Source organism: Ornithorhynchus anatinus, chromosome 6 (genome assembly GCF_004115215.2).
Source record: "Ornithorhynchus anatinus isolate Pmale09 chromosome 6, mOrnAna1.pri.v4, whole genome shotgun sequence".
Classification (NCBI taxonomy): Eukaryota; Metazoa; Chordata; class Mammalia; order Monotremata; family Ornithorhynchidae; genus Ornithorhynchus; species Ornithorhynchus anatinus.
Window position 1 is genome coordinate 27,161,266 of NC_041733.1, and position 17,411 is coordinate 27,178,676.

The 17,411-nt window shown below is 41.7% G+C and overlaps 1 protein-coding gene across 6 annotated transcripts in view; it reads right to left on the reverse strand.

Annotated features, from left to right (window-relative positions):
- Positions 1-17,335, reverse strand: part of MCF2 (MCF.2 cell line derived transforming sequence) — an 85,646-nt gene extending 68,311 nt beyond the window's left edge. For 3 of the 6 annotated variants that reach the window (XM_029067411.2, XM_029067409.2, XM_029067412.2), the window contains exons 1-3: positions 17,232-17,251; positions 15,887-15,943; positions 11,609-11,807 (exon numbers count right to left, since the gene is read on the reverse strand). In XM_029067411.2, coding sequence (XP_028923244.1) covers positions 11,609-11,776 — 168 coding nt within the window. In that variant the 5' untranslated portion in view covers positions 11,777-11,807; positions 15,887-15,943; positions 17,232-17,251. Of the gene's footprint in view, positions 1-11,608; positions 11,808-15,886; positions 15,944-17,231 lie in introns of those variants that run through there. The other 3 variants (XM_029067410.2, XM_029067414.2, XM_029067416.2) reach the window with 3 other exon arrangements.
- Between the last annotated feature and the right edge of the window lie 76 nt (positions 17,336-17,411).

A 17,411-nucleotide genomic window follows, 5' to 3' on the forward strand; every position in this document is an offset into this window, starting at 1 on the left:
AGAGCCAGGATTAGAATCCAAGTCCTCTGACTCCTAGGCCCATACTCTTTTCACTAGGCCATGCTGCTTCTCAGTATATCCACCTGAGTCAATTGAATCAACAAGTTGTTGGAATGGGTTAACCAGAAGGTTAGACTGTTTCCCCCTGAAGGATCTCTCTTCTTCCTCCTCCGTAATATTGAAGTTGCCTTGGATTACTGGTTTCATGGTCAGTTTGTTTTAGCACTTTCCTCCTTAATATCCCACCCTTACATTTGGATCTGCACCCTTTATTCACTTCTTCCTCAGTACTTAGGTACATATCTGTAATTTATGTATATTTATGTCTGTCTTCCCTCTAGACTGTAAGCTCATAGTGGGCAGGAAATGTGGGTACTCCGTTATACTCTCCCAAGTGCTTAGTATAGTGTTATGCACACAATAAGCACTCAAATACTCAAGCACCTCCCTGATTAAGCCTCCTCTCTTCTCCCACTCCCTTCCACCGCTCTTACTTGCTCCTTCATTCCCATCCCCACAGCACATATCTACATCTGTAATTTATTTATCTATTTATTTATATTAATGTCTGTTTCCTCATGTAGACTGTGAGCTCGTTGTGGGCAGAAATATGTCTACTTGTTGTTTTATGCTGTACTCTCCCAAGCGCATAGTACTTGCTTTGCACACAGTAAGTGCTCAATAAATATGATTGAATGAATGAAATACAATTGAAAGATTCCCTCTCTCTCCCTTCATATTCAACATATGATTATTCTCCCCATCTTCAAAATCTTATTTAAATCAGATCTCCTCCAAGAGGCCTTTCCCAATGAAATCCTCATTACCCCTATTCCCTCTCCCATCTGCTTCATCCTTGCCCTTGGGTTTGAACCTTTTATTCACCCCACCCTCAGTCCCACAGCACTACATATCGGAATTTATTTTAATGTCCGTCTCCCCCTCTAGACTGTAAGCTCCTTGTGGGCAGGGAATGTGTCTGCCAACTCTGTTATACTATACTCTCCCAAGGACTTCATACAATATTCTGCCCACATTAAGTGTTCAATAAATATGATTAATTCAATATGGTCCTTCCCTTAAAGCCAAAATGGGGATTAAGACTGTGGGGCAGGGACTGTGTCCAACCTGACTACCTTATATCTACTCCAGCACTTAGTATAGTGCCTTGGACCATAGTAAACACTTAAATGCCATTAAAAAAATGGTGCCATTCCCAACTGCCCTGGATAAAACCAAATGAATAACCACCATAGTCCCAGGATGGACTAGGGAGGGGATGAGAGAAGGAAGTGGCAGAAAGGGTTAGGAGAAATAATACCCAAATGAAATTTCCTTCAGGAAAGAGTGTAAAGTACATATGTCTTGCCAAACTCTTCACTTGTAAACTAATCCTTCAAATCCTGTTCAACAAAAAAGCACCTGCTATTCTGTCATTAGCTATCTTAATGGCACAGATAGATCTAACATTATCTAATGTTAGGAAGGGAGCTTCAATTACTCTAGTCAAGTCATTTAAAATGCTTCAAAAGTATTTTGAAGGGAGGTAATCAGGTCATGGAAAACTTTGCAGCATTCTCTCCAAGTGAGAGAATGCTGTAAGAAACATCCATATTAAAATTTAATTAGTATTTTTATTATTGTGTTTGTTAAGTGCTTACTATGTGCTAAGCACTCTTCTAAACACTGGGATAAATATCAAGTTAATCAGAAGCAATCAATCATATTTATCAAGCGTTTACTGTGTGTGCAGCATTGTACTAAGCACTTGGAATAGAGTACAATACAACAGAGTTGGTGGACATTTCCCTGACCACGACAAGCTTACAGTTTAGACAGACATTAATATAAGTACATAAATTCCAGATATATATGTAACTGCTATGGGGCTGAGGGAGGGATGAATGAGGGGTGCAAATCCAGGAGCAAGAAAGGGATATTATGACAGAAAAGTGCTAAAACTAACTAAGAAAGCCAGTCACCCAACAGAACTTCAAACATTATAAAGCAGAAAGAAGAGAGATTTTCCAGGGAAAACAAATGAACACTGATAGATCAGGTGAGTGCATAGCAATGTTGGTTGCTGAAAGAAGTCTAGGAGATACTCTGTCCTGTGACCACAGGCAACCTGCTACCTCTGGCAGTTGTCTTGAAACAACGCTAATGGATCCAGCCAGTGGTTCGATCATCCTTGGGATTCTTTCTTCAACAGTGACAGAACAATAAGGCCTCCTTTCTAAAGTTTAGGAAGGAACATCCCTCAATTTTCCCTAGATTTACCTAAAAGGTATCTCTATCCATAACTTTCCATCTACCACCCTAATTTCCCCTTTCCAAATCTAAAAGTCCTATGTAAGGGGAAAAGCACAACTTGGGGAATGAGGAAGCCTAGATTTCAGTCCTGACGCCAAAAGTAGGGAATACCTACTGAACATTTTCTGCCAGAAGAACTACCTATGAGGTGGACAAGGCCCAGCAGGAATCCTGAAAACCCACTGGCTAACAAGGATGGCAAAGACCACAGTGGCTACCAAGGCAACTGCCTGCTGTGTCATGTGATTCCAACACTGCATCGGCCCTAAGCTGCAGTTACTTGGGCCATAGATGAGTCCTACGTTTCAAAAGAGAAAAATAAACAAACACAAGACCTAGACATGCATTTCGCAATGTATGACACCTGAGGGTCTGCTTCTTCATCCCACTCCATGCCCCCAGCAGGAACACAGGATGAGAGAGTGTGGGGTTTCACACCACAAACCACTCTCACTAAAAACCTATTCCCACACAGGTTCTTAGTCCTGAAGTTTTGAGAGCGGGAACTCATCTATCACTCTGAGATTCCACTACGTAAATAGACTCTAGGTTGGTGCCTTGGCTAAAGTGATACAAGTGCCATTTGGCAGCATCTGTAGTGTCTGAACCAATTCAACACTGCAAAGCTCACCCTTACGTGCAGATGTCTAATAAAGGTGCTCCAACTTCAAAGAACAAACTGAAGGCTATAGTTAGAGGCCGAGACTGTTGGCTAATACCACTGGCTACATAGCAAACCTGCACCACCCAAGGGAGACACGCTAGGATGTTGGGAAGAGATACATAGAGACTGAAGCCCAACAAAAGCCAAAAGTGGGTAAAGGAAACTCACTGATCAGTGGGAGTTGAAATTGCTCAGTTATCAGATCAGCTGAGAAGGTATGCCAATGGGAACCATGCAGTTGCCTGGGAAAGACACAAACATTGCCCAAGTCCTTCACCTCAAGAGATCCATGATCAAGACTGCTCTTAATTGGGGAAACTGTCAGAATTAGAGCTCTGTAGAGGTTAAAGTGCCACCTAACACAGCCTATTTTAGAGTCCAAGGGCTTATGTACATCTACAAATACAATATAGAGATTTTAAACTCATTGTGGACAGGGTACACCGCTGTTATTCTCCCAATCACTGAGTACAGTGCTCTGAACACAGTAAGCTTTCAATAAGTGATTTATTGACTGGAGTACCTTTTGGCACCTCTGTTTTGCCTGTGAGCTTCAAACATGATGTTGCCTTCATTTTGGTACGCAGTTAATCAGTGCTAGACTAGCCCTCCAGGATACCAGGAAAACTCTAATGGACTGGTGCTTGTGACTGGTCTATGCTGCCCTAGTTTAGCAATGCCTTACTTGTTAAGAGGAGTAGCTTGTGCCTAGTGGAAAGAGCAGGGGCTTGGGAGTCCGAGGACCTCAGTTCTAATTTGTTTATTGTTATACTGTACTCTCCCAAGTGCTTAGTACTGTGCTCTGCACACAGTATGTGCTCAAAAAATACGATGGAATGAATTGAATGAATTTGTGGGCAAGGAATGTCTACCAACTCCATTATGTTGTATTTTCCCAAGCACTTAGTACAGTGGTCTGCACACAGTAAGCACTCAATAAATAATAATAATAATGTTGGTATTTGTTAAGTGCTTACTATGTGCCAAGCACTGTTCTAAGCGCTGGGGTAGACATAGGGGAATCAGGTTGTCCCATGTGGGGCTCACAGTCTTAATCCCCATTTTACAGATGAGGGAACTGAGGCACAGAGAAGTTAAGTGACTTGCCCACAGTCACAAAATCCAACTGACTGATTCTGATCCCAACTCTGCAACTTACCCATTTTGTGACCTTGGGCAAGTCACTTAACTTCCTTATGTTTCAGTTTCCTTCTGAGGATTTAATACTCTAGCTCCCTTCTACTTACTTTGTGAGCCCTATGTAGCTGACCCAATAGTAATTCTGCCCCAGGTCCTGGATGGGGCATAGAAATTTGGGAGTTGAATAAATTACAGGACAAACCACTTGATTAAATCCTTTTGACTCTTGTTTTCCACAAGTAAAACAGACGAGAAAAGAAAACTTTATCTCAAAGGGGTGTTCAGAAAAACTAATGTGTCTAAATGCTTAGTACAGTGCTCTGCACATAGTAAGCACTAAATACAATTGAACGAACTAAGATTATGGTAGGAATTCATATCCGCCCCATTTACACTCTGGACCGATAAGAGTAGAAAATCTGGCCTCTCAAATGGCATCTATATAAAATAATGCAAACCCAAGAATACAATCTTGCGGCTACTTAGAAAAAAAATGAGAGCAGCATGGCACAGTAGATAGAGCAAAGGCCTGGTAGTCAGAAGGTCATGGGTTCCAAATCTGTGCTCTGCCACTTGTCTGCTATGAGACTTGGATCTCAATTCTCTGTGCCTTCTTCTCTGCCACTTTACTTCTCTGTGCCTCAGTTACCTCATGTGTAAAATGGGGACTGAGACCCATGTGGGACAGGGTCTCTGTCACCCCAATTCGCTTTATATCCACCCCAGTGCTTAGTACAGTGCCTGCAACCAGTATGCCCTTAACAGATACAACAATTTTTATTATTAAAAACATTTGTGAGATTTAAAAAAAAAAAAAAGAATTCAGAGAAAATTTCTTTCCAAAATCTTATCTCTGTCCACTACTATGCCTATTGATGAAGGTGTATTAATGTTCAATTTAAAGCAAGGTGGTGTATACTTTACTATACTTGAGAACTTAATATTGTGCTCTACACATAATAAACATTCAGTAAATATCATTGATTGATTTAGCTAAAGGGTGTGATTACTTATCTCTTCCATGGAAGAACAAACAGATATGAAAAACTTGTGAATAAATTCAGAGTAGGTAGGCAGGTTTAAACCTGAAAATTTTCCATACTGAAAAACTTGCCTATTACATTGCATGTCATTATATTTGCACAGATAAATAGACTTCTCAGGTTGAGAAATAAAAGGGTGTGAGCAGATGAGAACATTATATCATCTCATTTAACTTCTGTAAGATGACATTATCATACTGAAATTATACCAATGGAATTTATTGAACCTTATTGTGGGAAGAACACTGCACATATCCTTGGGGAAGAACAACAGAGTTGGCAGGCACGATTCCTAATTATACCACTGACTCTGCACTTAAGAGTACATTTAGCATATAGCAAATGCTCAACAATGTCATTAACAAAAAGTGCACAGGTCTCCCTCCAAATTTGCTATAATGAGGATGATGTGGTAATCATTCAAGAATAGTATTTATGGTATTAACTGCAAATTGCACTGTGCTATCCATCCAATCGATATTTAATGAGTGTTACACTGCACAGCACTGTACTAAGTCCTGGAGACTACAAGAGAGTAGTAAACATGATCCTGGCCCTCAACCATCTTAAATCTAGTGGCAAATGGACCCTAAAATATTTTGCAGTAGGGAGAAACAGTGTGAACAGAAAAGTGCTTAGGGATTGAGAACTTAAGTGAAGGAAGTATGAAGTAGCAGTAGGGTATGGATATTTGAGAAATGAGAGAGTTCATTAGGGGAATCTCCCAGCCAGTTTCTCCCAATTCAATCCAAAAAAAACCCCATAATATATATATAATATATATATATATATAACACAATATATAAACCACAGTATATAAATATTTATTTAAATTTAAATATGAATTTAAATAAATAAAAGTACTGGATCTGAAATCTTTGATTCAGGATTTTTCCTTATTTTAGGCTTGGTTAAAAATTTATGCTAACGTATTTTCTTCACTATCCTATTCCACTAGATTTCTGCATCAACCTCCTTTCTGACCTTCCAACCTCTTGCCTCTCCCACTCCAGTCCATACTTCATCCAGGCCGGATTATCTCTTATAGAAACGCCTAGCGGAGGATGTCACCCCCCTTTCTCAAAAATCTACATTGGTTGCCTCTCCACTCCATATCAAACAAAAACTCAGTATTGGCTTTTAAAGCTCTCCATCATTCTTGCACCCTCCCTACCTCACCTCCCTTCTCTCCTTCTATATAGCAGCTCACACACTCCGTTCCTCTGGTGCTAACCTTTTCACTGCACCTTGATCTCGCCTGTCTCGTTGCTGACCCCTGGCCCACATCCTACCAGGAACGCCCTTCCTCCTCAAGTCCGCCAATCCACTCTCCTCTCCTTCAAATCCCTACTGAAGGGCCCCTCCTCAAGAGACCTTTCCCAGACTAAACCCCACTTTTCCTCACCTCCACTCCCTTCCACATCATCACGACTCACTCCCTTTATTCTTCTGCCCGCTCATAGCACTTACATATATATCTATAATTTTTATTTGTATATTTGATGCCTGTTTAGATGTATTGATGGTCTGTCTCCCCTCCTCTAGACTGTGAGCTTATTGAGGGCAGGATTGTCTCTCTTTATTGCTGTACTTTACTCTCCAGAGCTTAGTAAGATCCTCCGCAGACAGTAAGCACTCAATAAATACAACTGAATTGAATGAATTTGGATTCCATCTTCATGTGTTAATTAAAATGTGAGGAAAGATTGTTTTAATGGAAGCAAAGGGTATGATACCAATGAAATGGTTAAAAAAAATTTGGCATTACTTCTATAGCATTGTTTTAATAGAACCAAGGGGTAGGATACCAATGAAATGGTTTACGATAACTTGGCATTGAGATCTATAGCATTTTAAAAATTAAAAAAAAAATAAGCTTTCAACTATTGACTTTGATTTACTCTAAATTTACGCTAAATTAGAGAAACAAATAATCTTAGTAGTGTAGTTGACACTCAAACACTTTCAAAGCAACATTGTCTATCCTCTGGTGAATCATTATGATTGCTATGTTCCCTGTGTATTTTTTTTTCCTTCGCTCCAGGAATACAGTCAGTTTATAAACATTCACGACTCTGCAAAAACTCTTCTTAGAACAAGAATTTATATCAAGTTGCTATAGCAACCCACGTAATTTACATTTCTTTAAGATTCTTACGTCATGCAGTAGTTTTTAACTCTCTTGGAAAAGACAAATGGGGAGTTTAGTATACTGTGGTTTAAACTGGAGTTTTAAAAGCAGGGAAAAATATTGGAAACAGCTTTCTCACAGTTTCACTGAAAAAACTGGTAAAGACAAAGGTCATACAGAAATGTAGAAATGATAAATCTATTACAGGTAAATATTTATAGATCTGACAAATATTTAACCTGTACTTGGAACTAATGACATGTAAGAGTGAAATTGTTGGGTAAGTACATGGGTGGAAACAGGCTGGGGAAACAGTATAGATGGCATTCACCACCCAATGGCACAGTTAAGCAGGTTCAACTCTTTTCTGGAGCCATGGAACACCGGAGCTCCCACAGGGGGCTTCCCTGTTGTCCAACTGACCACCCAGCTTGGTAAACTTGTGGGAATAAGGTGCGTTCCTCAGTCGGCCAAGGGTCCCAACTCCGCGGCCAGAGCCATGACTGCTAAGTCATGATTGGTATTTGTTACTTTGTAGTGCTTTAGTACAATGTCTGGACAGTAAGTGCTCAATAAATATCACCGATATTAATTGAACTGGATTCTCACTCCTTGACCACCCCAAGCAGCAAAAATATGTTTGCCATTTGAGGCTGGTCACCAAACCATTGTTTGAGAAGCCTGCCTTGAACAGTTTCTGAAATTACATTAATAAGAGTCTTCAGACCATATTGTTTTCAATACTGAAACATTTAGCCAGTTGGGTTCTGACCCAAACTCAAAGACTTGGATAGAATAGCTCAGTCCAACAAGCCCAGGAAGGAAAAGATGAGAAAATGGATTATTAATTTACCTAAGTCTATGATGCAGCTGCCAAATTATGATGCCAATCCAGGCCACCATTTACAATTAGAATGGTGTTTTGTGGCTCTCTTCACCATCTGGTTGAAGATGTGGTAATTTACTAAATGGCATTCTAGTAGTAGTCCCAAACTACCATATCCCCTAGAGTCTTATTAAATATGGTGTTGTTAGCCAGTCCTGATAACTGTAAAGATAAAATCACAGTAGGGACTTTAGTAATTCCCTACACTAGGACCAAAGCTTCAAGCTTCTGTGCCAGGGGAGTTTAAAGTTTTCAAGTTGCCCAAGGTGAAATATCAACTAGCAACCTTCCCACCTGGCTTACAAAAACCAACTGTGCTGGCAGATGGAGAGGAAAGAGAGGTGGGAGGGGGAAGAGATAAAATAATCTCTGTAGTTTGAGCACCTCTTTCAGTTCATTCATACTGCATTTGCTTGAAATTTCAATTGCAGCAAAAGAGTTGTGGTATAAATACACCTACATTTGTCAAATTTAGCAAATATATCCAAGATCTTCTCTTGCTCACAAAAACCATAAAGTCTTCTTAGAGACCAGTTGCTTATTTTTAAAGGCAATCCATCTACACCAAATCGAAGTTCTGAATCCTCTAGCCTCTGGGTTACTATTATTTTTTTCCATGAAGTACTAGATGAAATGTCCATCCTCATGTAAATTAATGTACTTCTTGCCTGCCAACCCCTTCTATTTTATCTTCCTCTCTTCTTGTTGCCAGGTCCAGTGGCAGACCTTTCTGGTACTGGTGAGCTCTTTTTGACCAGGTGGCTAAAACTGGCTGAACAACTACTCTAATCCCTATTTGAGGTTAAAATTACAGAACCCAACACACTTAACCCCTCAGGAAAAACGGCTTCCTTGCCTAATAAGCTCCTGCTCTCTTTATCTAGGACCATAATTTACTTTGCTTTACTTTTGAGAAGCAGCATAGCCTAGTGGATAGAGACCTGGGCTTGGGGAGTAAGGAGGACCTGGCTTGTAAACCCAGCTCCAACACTTCATTCAATTCATCCATTCAATCGTAATTTATGTGATCTGCCACACAGAGCTCACTGTACTAAGCACTTGGGAATACAACTGTCTGCTGTGTGATCTTGGCAAGTCACAACTTCTCTCGTGCCTCAGTTACCTCATTTGTAAATGGGATTTAAGACTTGAGCGCCAAATGAGACATGGGACTATGTCCAACCTGATTGGCCCTGTATCTAACCCAGGGCTTACAACAGTGTTTGACACATAGTAAGCACTTAAACAAATACCATTATCATTATTAACCACTATTGAAACAAGTAAAATTTTCAAATTCCAAAAGAACAACCAGCTTTATCAACTGATCAATGAACAATATTTGAGCACTTTATTGTGTGCCAAGCACTAATTTAAGATCTTGGAAGAGTTCAAGAGATTAGTACTCTGGGCAGTGTTGTGAGGAGATTAGGTGGTGCAAAAGTACTGAAGTTGTAGTTGCAGGGGATATAGCCTGAGAAGATTAGAAATTAACGTGGGGAAGGCCTCCTGGAAAAGATGTTGATTTCTGGCCCAGTGTGATGGCCACTTCCAGATTCTGGAAATGTTAAAAAGGAAAGAATAATGGGATTTGCTGATGGGTTATAAGGATTGAAAGAGAAGGATGAGTCAAAGCTACATCTAAAATGACAAGTTTCAGGGATGGGAAGGATTGTGATGTCAACTGTGATGGAAAAATAAAGGAGCTGAGAGGAAAGACAAAGAGTAGATTCGTTTTTGACATTGAAATGTGGAGCCAGAGGGACAGCCAGGTAGAAATGTCCTGAATGCAAGAGGAAATGCAAGATTGCAAAGAGACAGGGAGAGACAGAGACCCAGAGACAAAGACAGGTCCAAACCTACAAAGGTGAGACCCAGAGCGAGAGAGCAAAACGGGGGGGGGGGGGGGGGAGAGAAAAGGAGAGCGAGAAAAAAGGAGAGCGAGAGAAAAGGAGAGCGAGAGAAAAGGAGAGCGAGAGAAAAGGAGAGCGAGAGAGAGACCCAGGAAGAGGGTGAGGTTGATCTGGGAGTCAGCCACATAGATACAGTTGTTGAAGCCATGGGAATGAATGAGTTCACCAAGAGAGTAAGTGTAAAGTGAGAAGAGAAGTGGATCCAGGGCACAGCTTTGAGGGACACTCACTGTTAAAGGGGTGGGAGCAGAGAAAGCAACTAGGAAGGAATGGTCAGAAAGGCAGGAGGGAAACCCAGTAGAGCTGTGTCAGGAAACCCAAGTGTTTCCATCAGTTAATCCTATTTGTTGAGGGCTTACTGTGTGCAGAGTGCTATACTAAGCGCTTGGGAGAGTACAATATAATAGAGTTGGTATACATGTTCCCTGCCCATAATGAGTTTCCAGAAGCAGTGTGGCCTGATGGACAGAGCTTCGACCTGGGAGTCAGAAGGCCCTTGGTTTAATCCTGGCTCTGCCATTTGTCTGCTCCGTGATCTTGAGCAAGTCATTTAACTTCTCTATGTTTCAGTTACCTCATCTGTAAAATGGGGATTAAAACTGTGAGCCCCATGTGGGACAGGGACTATGCCCAACCTGATTAAGCTTCTATTTATACCAGAACTTAGTACAGTGTCTGGCACATAGTAAGTTGCTTAAAATACAAAACACAAAGAAAGAAAGAGAGAGCACGCACATGCATGTTGGGGGGAGGGGTCTACGGTGTCTAAAGCAGTTTAAGAGATCAAGGAGGATGAGGATAGAATCCATTACGTTTGGCAAGGAAGATGCCATTGGTGACCTCAAGACAGGAGTTTGAGGAAAAGAAGTGGTAGGTACAAACTGTCTGAAGAGTCTGTACAGGAATGGGAGGAGAAAGGTAGGGCAACAGGTGGTGCAGTGGGATCCAAAGAGGATTTTTTTTTTTGTCTGAGGAACACGTGAGCATATTTTAAGGCGGCGAAGGGGCCATAAGAGAGTAAGCTGTTGAAGACGGCAGTCAGAGGGGGAAGAAGAGAGGTTGTGCTTCTAGTAAGTGACAAGAAATGGGGCTGGAGGCATGGTTAAAGGAGGTAGATTTACAAAGTAGATGGAGATATCTTTAGAGATGACTGAGAAGGATGATAAATATATCCACACAGTGGTGGGAGGGTGCTGGGAAGGTGAGATTTTGGGGAGCTCACACCTGACTGTTTCAGTTTTGTCCAACAAAGTTGGCAAGATTCTTTGGGCAGGGGGAAAGAGAAGAAGAGAGAGAAGGGGAAAGAACGAAAGAAGGGTGAGGGCACTAGAGACTTCAAAAGGGAGTTAAATATCTGGATTCAAGCACTTAGTGTAGTGTTCTGCCCAAAGTAAGCATTCAATAAATAAATTGATTGTCAGAATAAAAGTGGGAACACTGGGCATGAGAATCTACGGAGGGGAAGGAAAATTGCTACGTGGAAGAAAGCAAAGAGGCAGTGGCCGGTCAACCTGGTACCTGGATTTCTGCTAACGGTGCTCCAGGATACAAGCACTGGGGTGGAGCAAGCGTTCCGTGGAGGTGATCCAGGGCTGGGGCTGGTGGTGCAAGATGGACAGAAGGGTTTTTTTCTTTTACTTCTTCGGGTAATGTCTCCTGGTTCATCAACCTGTTGTAACTCTCCATCTCATCCTGCAATTTGTCACTTCGTGAAATCCTGTTGGGAGATTGGTTGGACCTTCACTGCTATGGAATTAAGTCACATAAGTCACATTTCTCATAGTTCCCATTCTCAGAGATGAGAAAACCTGCACGATTCACTCCATCGTATTCACCGAGCACTCATGGTGTGCAAAGCACTCTACTAAGTGCCTGGGAGTGTACGACATACCATTATTATAGGCAAAGGACAAGTTTATGGTTATTGCAATGTAAAGCAACTTGTTACATCTCTCTTTGGTACCAGTTTAATTACTGCACACTGATTGCTACAAAAACAAGATGATAAGCAAAATGGCTGCTCCCTGGATCAAATCCTCAGGGAGAGCACGCTAATTTTAGCCTCATTTTTTGCAAAAGCAGGAAGCAGGACCTACATCATTTCATCTGTCTGTATTCCAACCCATGCTTAGATCTAGTCACAAATGTTGGGGGGAAAGCTGCAGGAAGCAACATGCTGCTCGTGGGCAGAACAGAATTTTTGGCTGGTTGAACCATTCCTTAAAAACAAGAAGAGCAGCTTCAGGAGGAGTGAGTCTGAAGATGGAGACTGGGGTACCTGCTGCCTGTTTGTAAATTGCTAAAACAGTCTTTCTCATTTTTTTTGGAGGAGTAAATTAGCAGAATGTGAAGAAAAACAGTGGAATGTTGGTTTTAATATGCTTCCTTTCTTAACTTCAAAAGGCCAAGTTGCTCTTTGTTTTAATTTCTAGGAGTTTACCTTGTAAATTGTGTACCACAAACAAATCAGATCTTTGAGTTAATAACATTCATGTCAGGAGTCTGATACTGAAAAAAACTGGGCACCAGAATTAATGTAATACCTGTAATGAATAATGAGTTGTTATACAGTCTTAGAATGAAGAAAAAAACAAAACTCTAGGTGCTCCTGAGATACAGCTTTTAGTCTCCGAAGCAAATACAGTCATCATTATGTATGTATATATATGTATATCTATATATATTTCTTGTGAACTGAGAACTTGCTTATTTATAGTACCCAAGAAAAAGGAAGAAGAGTTAATTAAGGGTAATGCTGGAGTTGCTCTAAACCAGAGAAAGCTGCTGAAATTTAGAGAGATATGATGTGATAAGATGTTGCTGCCTACATAAAAATAAACTATTGATTTACAGAATATGATACCGTTATCCTAACAGGAAGAAGGATGGGATACTAGTAAGGGAAAGATTGTATCAATTCTTAGTAAAGAGAGTTTCACTTATTATGGTACTTGTTACGCGCAGTTATGTGCCAGGCACTATACCAAGTGCTGGGACATAGGTGGACACATTCCCGGTCCTACATGAAAGCTCACAGCCTAATTTCGAGAGAGGAGGAATTTTAATTCCTCATTTGTTACAGATGAGAGAACTGAGGTATAGAAGTTAAGTGACTTGACCAAAGTCACACAGCAGAAAAGTTACTATTCCCAAAACTGGAATGACGAGTTGGAATTAAATAGGGGTAAAACACCGGTAGGGTATTTTGGGGTCTTAGGCCTTGTCAGGAACAGGTTTGAACATATCTGAAATGTTGCTTATTTTGGGTATCTTCCAATTTTTCCCAGACTTTTAATGCTGTCAGTCTTTAAAAACAGAAGTGAGTTTCAAAGCTACATGCTTTTCAGAACAAATGTAGTTTGGGATGCCAGCAGTCACTAGACCACAACATTTTAAGTGGTTTTTTTTAAATTCTTTGATTCTCTTTCAAGTGACAATGTAAAAATTAATAAAATTATTGAAACAGTGGTAAGATAAATGTAAATGTATTAAAAACAGCTAGTAAAAGCAAACCAAATCCTTCCATTATTAATCAAGAATTATTCATACTGTAATCATTTATGGGGGAAATATATTTTAGAATGCAAGGCAGGAGAGATTGGACAAATCAAAGTGAACTTTACCATAAGTACAGGACACAGACATGGAACAGACTAACTCTGGAAGAGTTGTTCTTTACAGATTTGTATCTGTGGGTTGTGAGGGTCTCATTGAGAATCTCTTGCATGTTGTGCCCTTGAAAATACAGGTGGCCCTTTGCTCTTCAAGATGAGCGTTGCTTGGACACCAGTGGTTAAGAGAGGAAAGATAAGTCCTACCAGCAGTAGGATGTGCATTTGAGTTGTTTTCGGTAGTGGTGATGGTTTGTGCTGAGCCATTCGCACTCTCCTCATACCCAGTGGCATACACTGCAAGCCAGCTGGTAGAGAGACCAGGTGCCTCTGTGGTCCCAGGGGATCTCTGAGACATCAAGAGCAACAGACACCATTGGGTCCTCACCCATTTCATATTCCAACTTTGAGTAAGATGCCCAGAAGGACTGAGGGCCAGGGGAGATTTTTGGGGTTTAATTTTTTTTAAACAGTTTCTTTTGAAAACCTGGGGAAAAATCAAAAAATAAGAAATGATAAACAAAGCAGCTTATTAGCCACTTACAGCTGTTTACTGATTAAATGATTGCAGCAGGATGAGTTTTGCTTTACAGGTATTGTATTAAATGTGATTTTTAAGGCACAGAGTATTAAGTAGGTTGATTGTCTCAGAAATTGGTCTACTGCTACGTAAAGAATCAGTATGACGACCTTTCTCTTTTATCCTCCTCCTTAAATCTCTTTATGGTCAAAATAAGCAAGCATAAAGTCACTGATTTGGTGTTGATTTACTGCTCATTTGAATTCTCTCAGTGTAGTGGGAATATGCTTGCTTGGAAATTTTATGTTAGTTTGCTTCGATTCTCTATTTGCTCTACAAAAGTCATATCTGAATTCTTCAAGTATGTAGACTAGAAACCAGAGCATAGTTTAAGCAAAACTAGCTACAATTCAGACCACAGTATACGGTTTGAGGAAGAAAAACGAATGGGAATAGCAGGCTTTGGTGACCATCTTGAAAGGCTGCAAATGAATGGAATCTATAGAATATCACAAATTGTATGAGCAGTAGACTAGCTGATGGTATTAAGTGCTTATTAGCCACTGGGGTAGATACAAAAGAACCACAATCTAGTAACACTAAAAACAAAAATAATACTATTTGTTAAACACTATGTGCCAAGCATTGTACTAAGCACAGGGGCAATAGAAAATCATCAGAATGGATACAGTCTCTGTCCACATGAGGGTCTAAAGTAGGGGATTAGTCTGAGTAAGAGTTAAAGTATTTTATTCCTATATAATGGATGAGGAAACTGAGGCACAGAGACACTTAGTGACTTATCCAAGGTAACACAGCAAACAGAGTGGGATTAAAACCCATGTCCCCTGAGTCCCAGGCTCTTCCCTCTAGACTGTGAGCTCATTGTGGGCAGGGAATGGGTCCGTTGGTTGTTGTATTTTACTCTCCCAAGGGCTTAGTATAGTGCTTTGCACACAGTAAGCTCTTAAGAAATACGATTGAATGAAAGAAAGAGGTCACCAAAGTGGTAACTGAGGCCTAAGTCAAACAGAAGTCCACTAGCAGCCCTGATCTCCTGGGTCCCAGTGGCAGGCTCTTCCCACTTAGGCCATCACCTGAAATGGGTGAGGCTATGAGGGGAGAATAAGGTCGCCTCTGCTGCTATAAGGTACAGAGGATGAAGCAGAGGGAGGCTGGAGGTGTCCTGGGAGCTGGTATTTTATCTACCGGATTGCATGTACTCCAGCCTCAACACTGGGCTTGGTACAGAATAAGCGCGTAACAAACAGCGCAATTATCACTAATAGTTATAGTGACAACTTTGCCTCCACAAACATGTAGGCACTAACAGCACATGCCATTAGCAGGATCATCATCATTGGCATTTCCTGAGAGCTTAGTATGTGCACAGCACTGTACTGAGCGCTTGGGAGAGTAGTAGTAGAATACAACGGAGTTGGCAGACACAACGAGCTCACAGTCTACAGAGATCCAGATTTTGCTATTTTATTCCCAGTAAACGACACGATTAAACTGTGACATTTCCTGATAATATAAAATGAGGCTCTAATCACCTAAACTGGCACATATGCATTTTCCCCCTTCTCCCAACCTGTACGTTATTTCAGTATACATTTCCGCGACTACATTGCATGCTTAAAGGCAAGGACCTTGGCTACTTACTCCACCGTACTCTTCCAGGAGCTCAGCACATGCCATTAGCTGATTAACCTACAGAGCCTGCAATAAAATAGTTATGACGATTATGTGGGCAGCATTCGCGTTAAAACAAAAATTGGAATCCCCACATCTGCGTTTCTGTTACAGAAATATTTCGGGCAGATTCAAAAAAAGTTTGGCTTCCTTTATCCTAGCACTTCGGTCACTCATTCGTTCAATAGTTATTGAGCGCTTACTCTGTGCAGAGCACTGGACTAAGCGCTTGGAATGGACAATTCGGCAAGAGAGAGAGAGACCGTCCCCGCCCAATGAGGGGGGGGTCATCAGATGCCAACACAGAACCTGCATCTTAAAACCCACCCAATCTAGAGAAGCAGTGTGGTTCAATGGGAAGAGCCCAGGCTTGGGAGTCAGAGGTCATGGGTTCAAATCCTAGTTCTGCCACTTGTCAGCTGTGTGACTGGGCAAGTCACTTCACTTTTCATTACCCTATTTATTTTGTTAATGAGATGTACATCACCTTGATTCTATTTATTTGCTATTGTTTTAATGAGATGGTCATCCCCTTGATTCTATTTATTGCTATTGTTCTTGTCTGTCCGGCTCCTCCGATTAGACTGTAAGCTCGTCAAAGGGCAGGGACTGTCTCTGTTACCGATTTGTCCATTCCAAGCGCTTAGTACAGTGCTCTGCACATAGTAAGCTCTCAATAAATACTATTGAATGCATTAATGAACTTCTCTGTGCCTGTTACCTCAACCGTAAAATGGAGATTAACTGCAAGCTTCACGTGGGACAACCTGATGACCCTGTATCTCCCCCAGCGCTTGGAACAGTGCTCTGCACATGGTAAGCGCTTAACAGATACCAACATTATTATGATTATGAAACAATCCAGACACCCCTCCCTTCTCCTGAAATGCCTGCTTTCAGCACAGGTTTTGCATTAGAAGAGCTTGGCCCTTCTAGACAGTTGAGCCCGCTGTGGGCCGGGACCGTCTCTAACCTGTTGCTGAACCGTACTTTCCAGGCGCTCAGCACAGCCCTCCGCACACCGTCAGCACTCAAAATAAATCCAATAAATGGTGGCATTTGTTAAGCGCTCACTCTGTGCAAAGCACTGTGCCAAGCGTTGGGGGATACGAGGAGATCAGGCTGCCCCACGTGGGGCTCACGGTTTTCATCCCCGTTTTACAGCCGAGGAGACGGAGGCACAGAGCAGTTAAGCGACTTGCCCAAGGTCACCCAGCTGAGAAGTGGCGGAGGCGGGATTCGAACTCATGACTGCTGACTCCCGAGCCCGGGTTCTTTCCGCTGAGCCAACATCCCGGCCCGGACGGGATCTTACCTAGTTTGCTGGGTCCGCGGTGGCGACACGAAAGGAGGAGGGCGAGTACACGTACGTGTGCACACAGGGAGGCGTGCACACGGAGCAGAGGATGGGGAGGGAGGGACCACGAGGAGCCGCAGCCTCCGCCGACCGCTCCGAACTGCGGGCGTCAGGCTGCAAACCCCGGCGACGACGTCA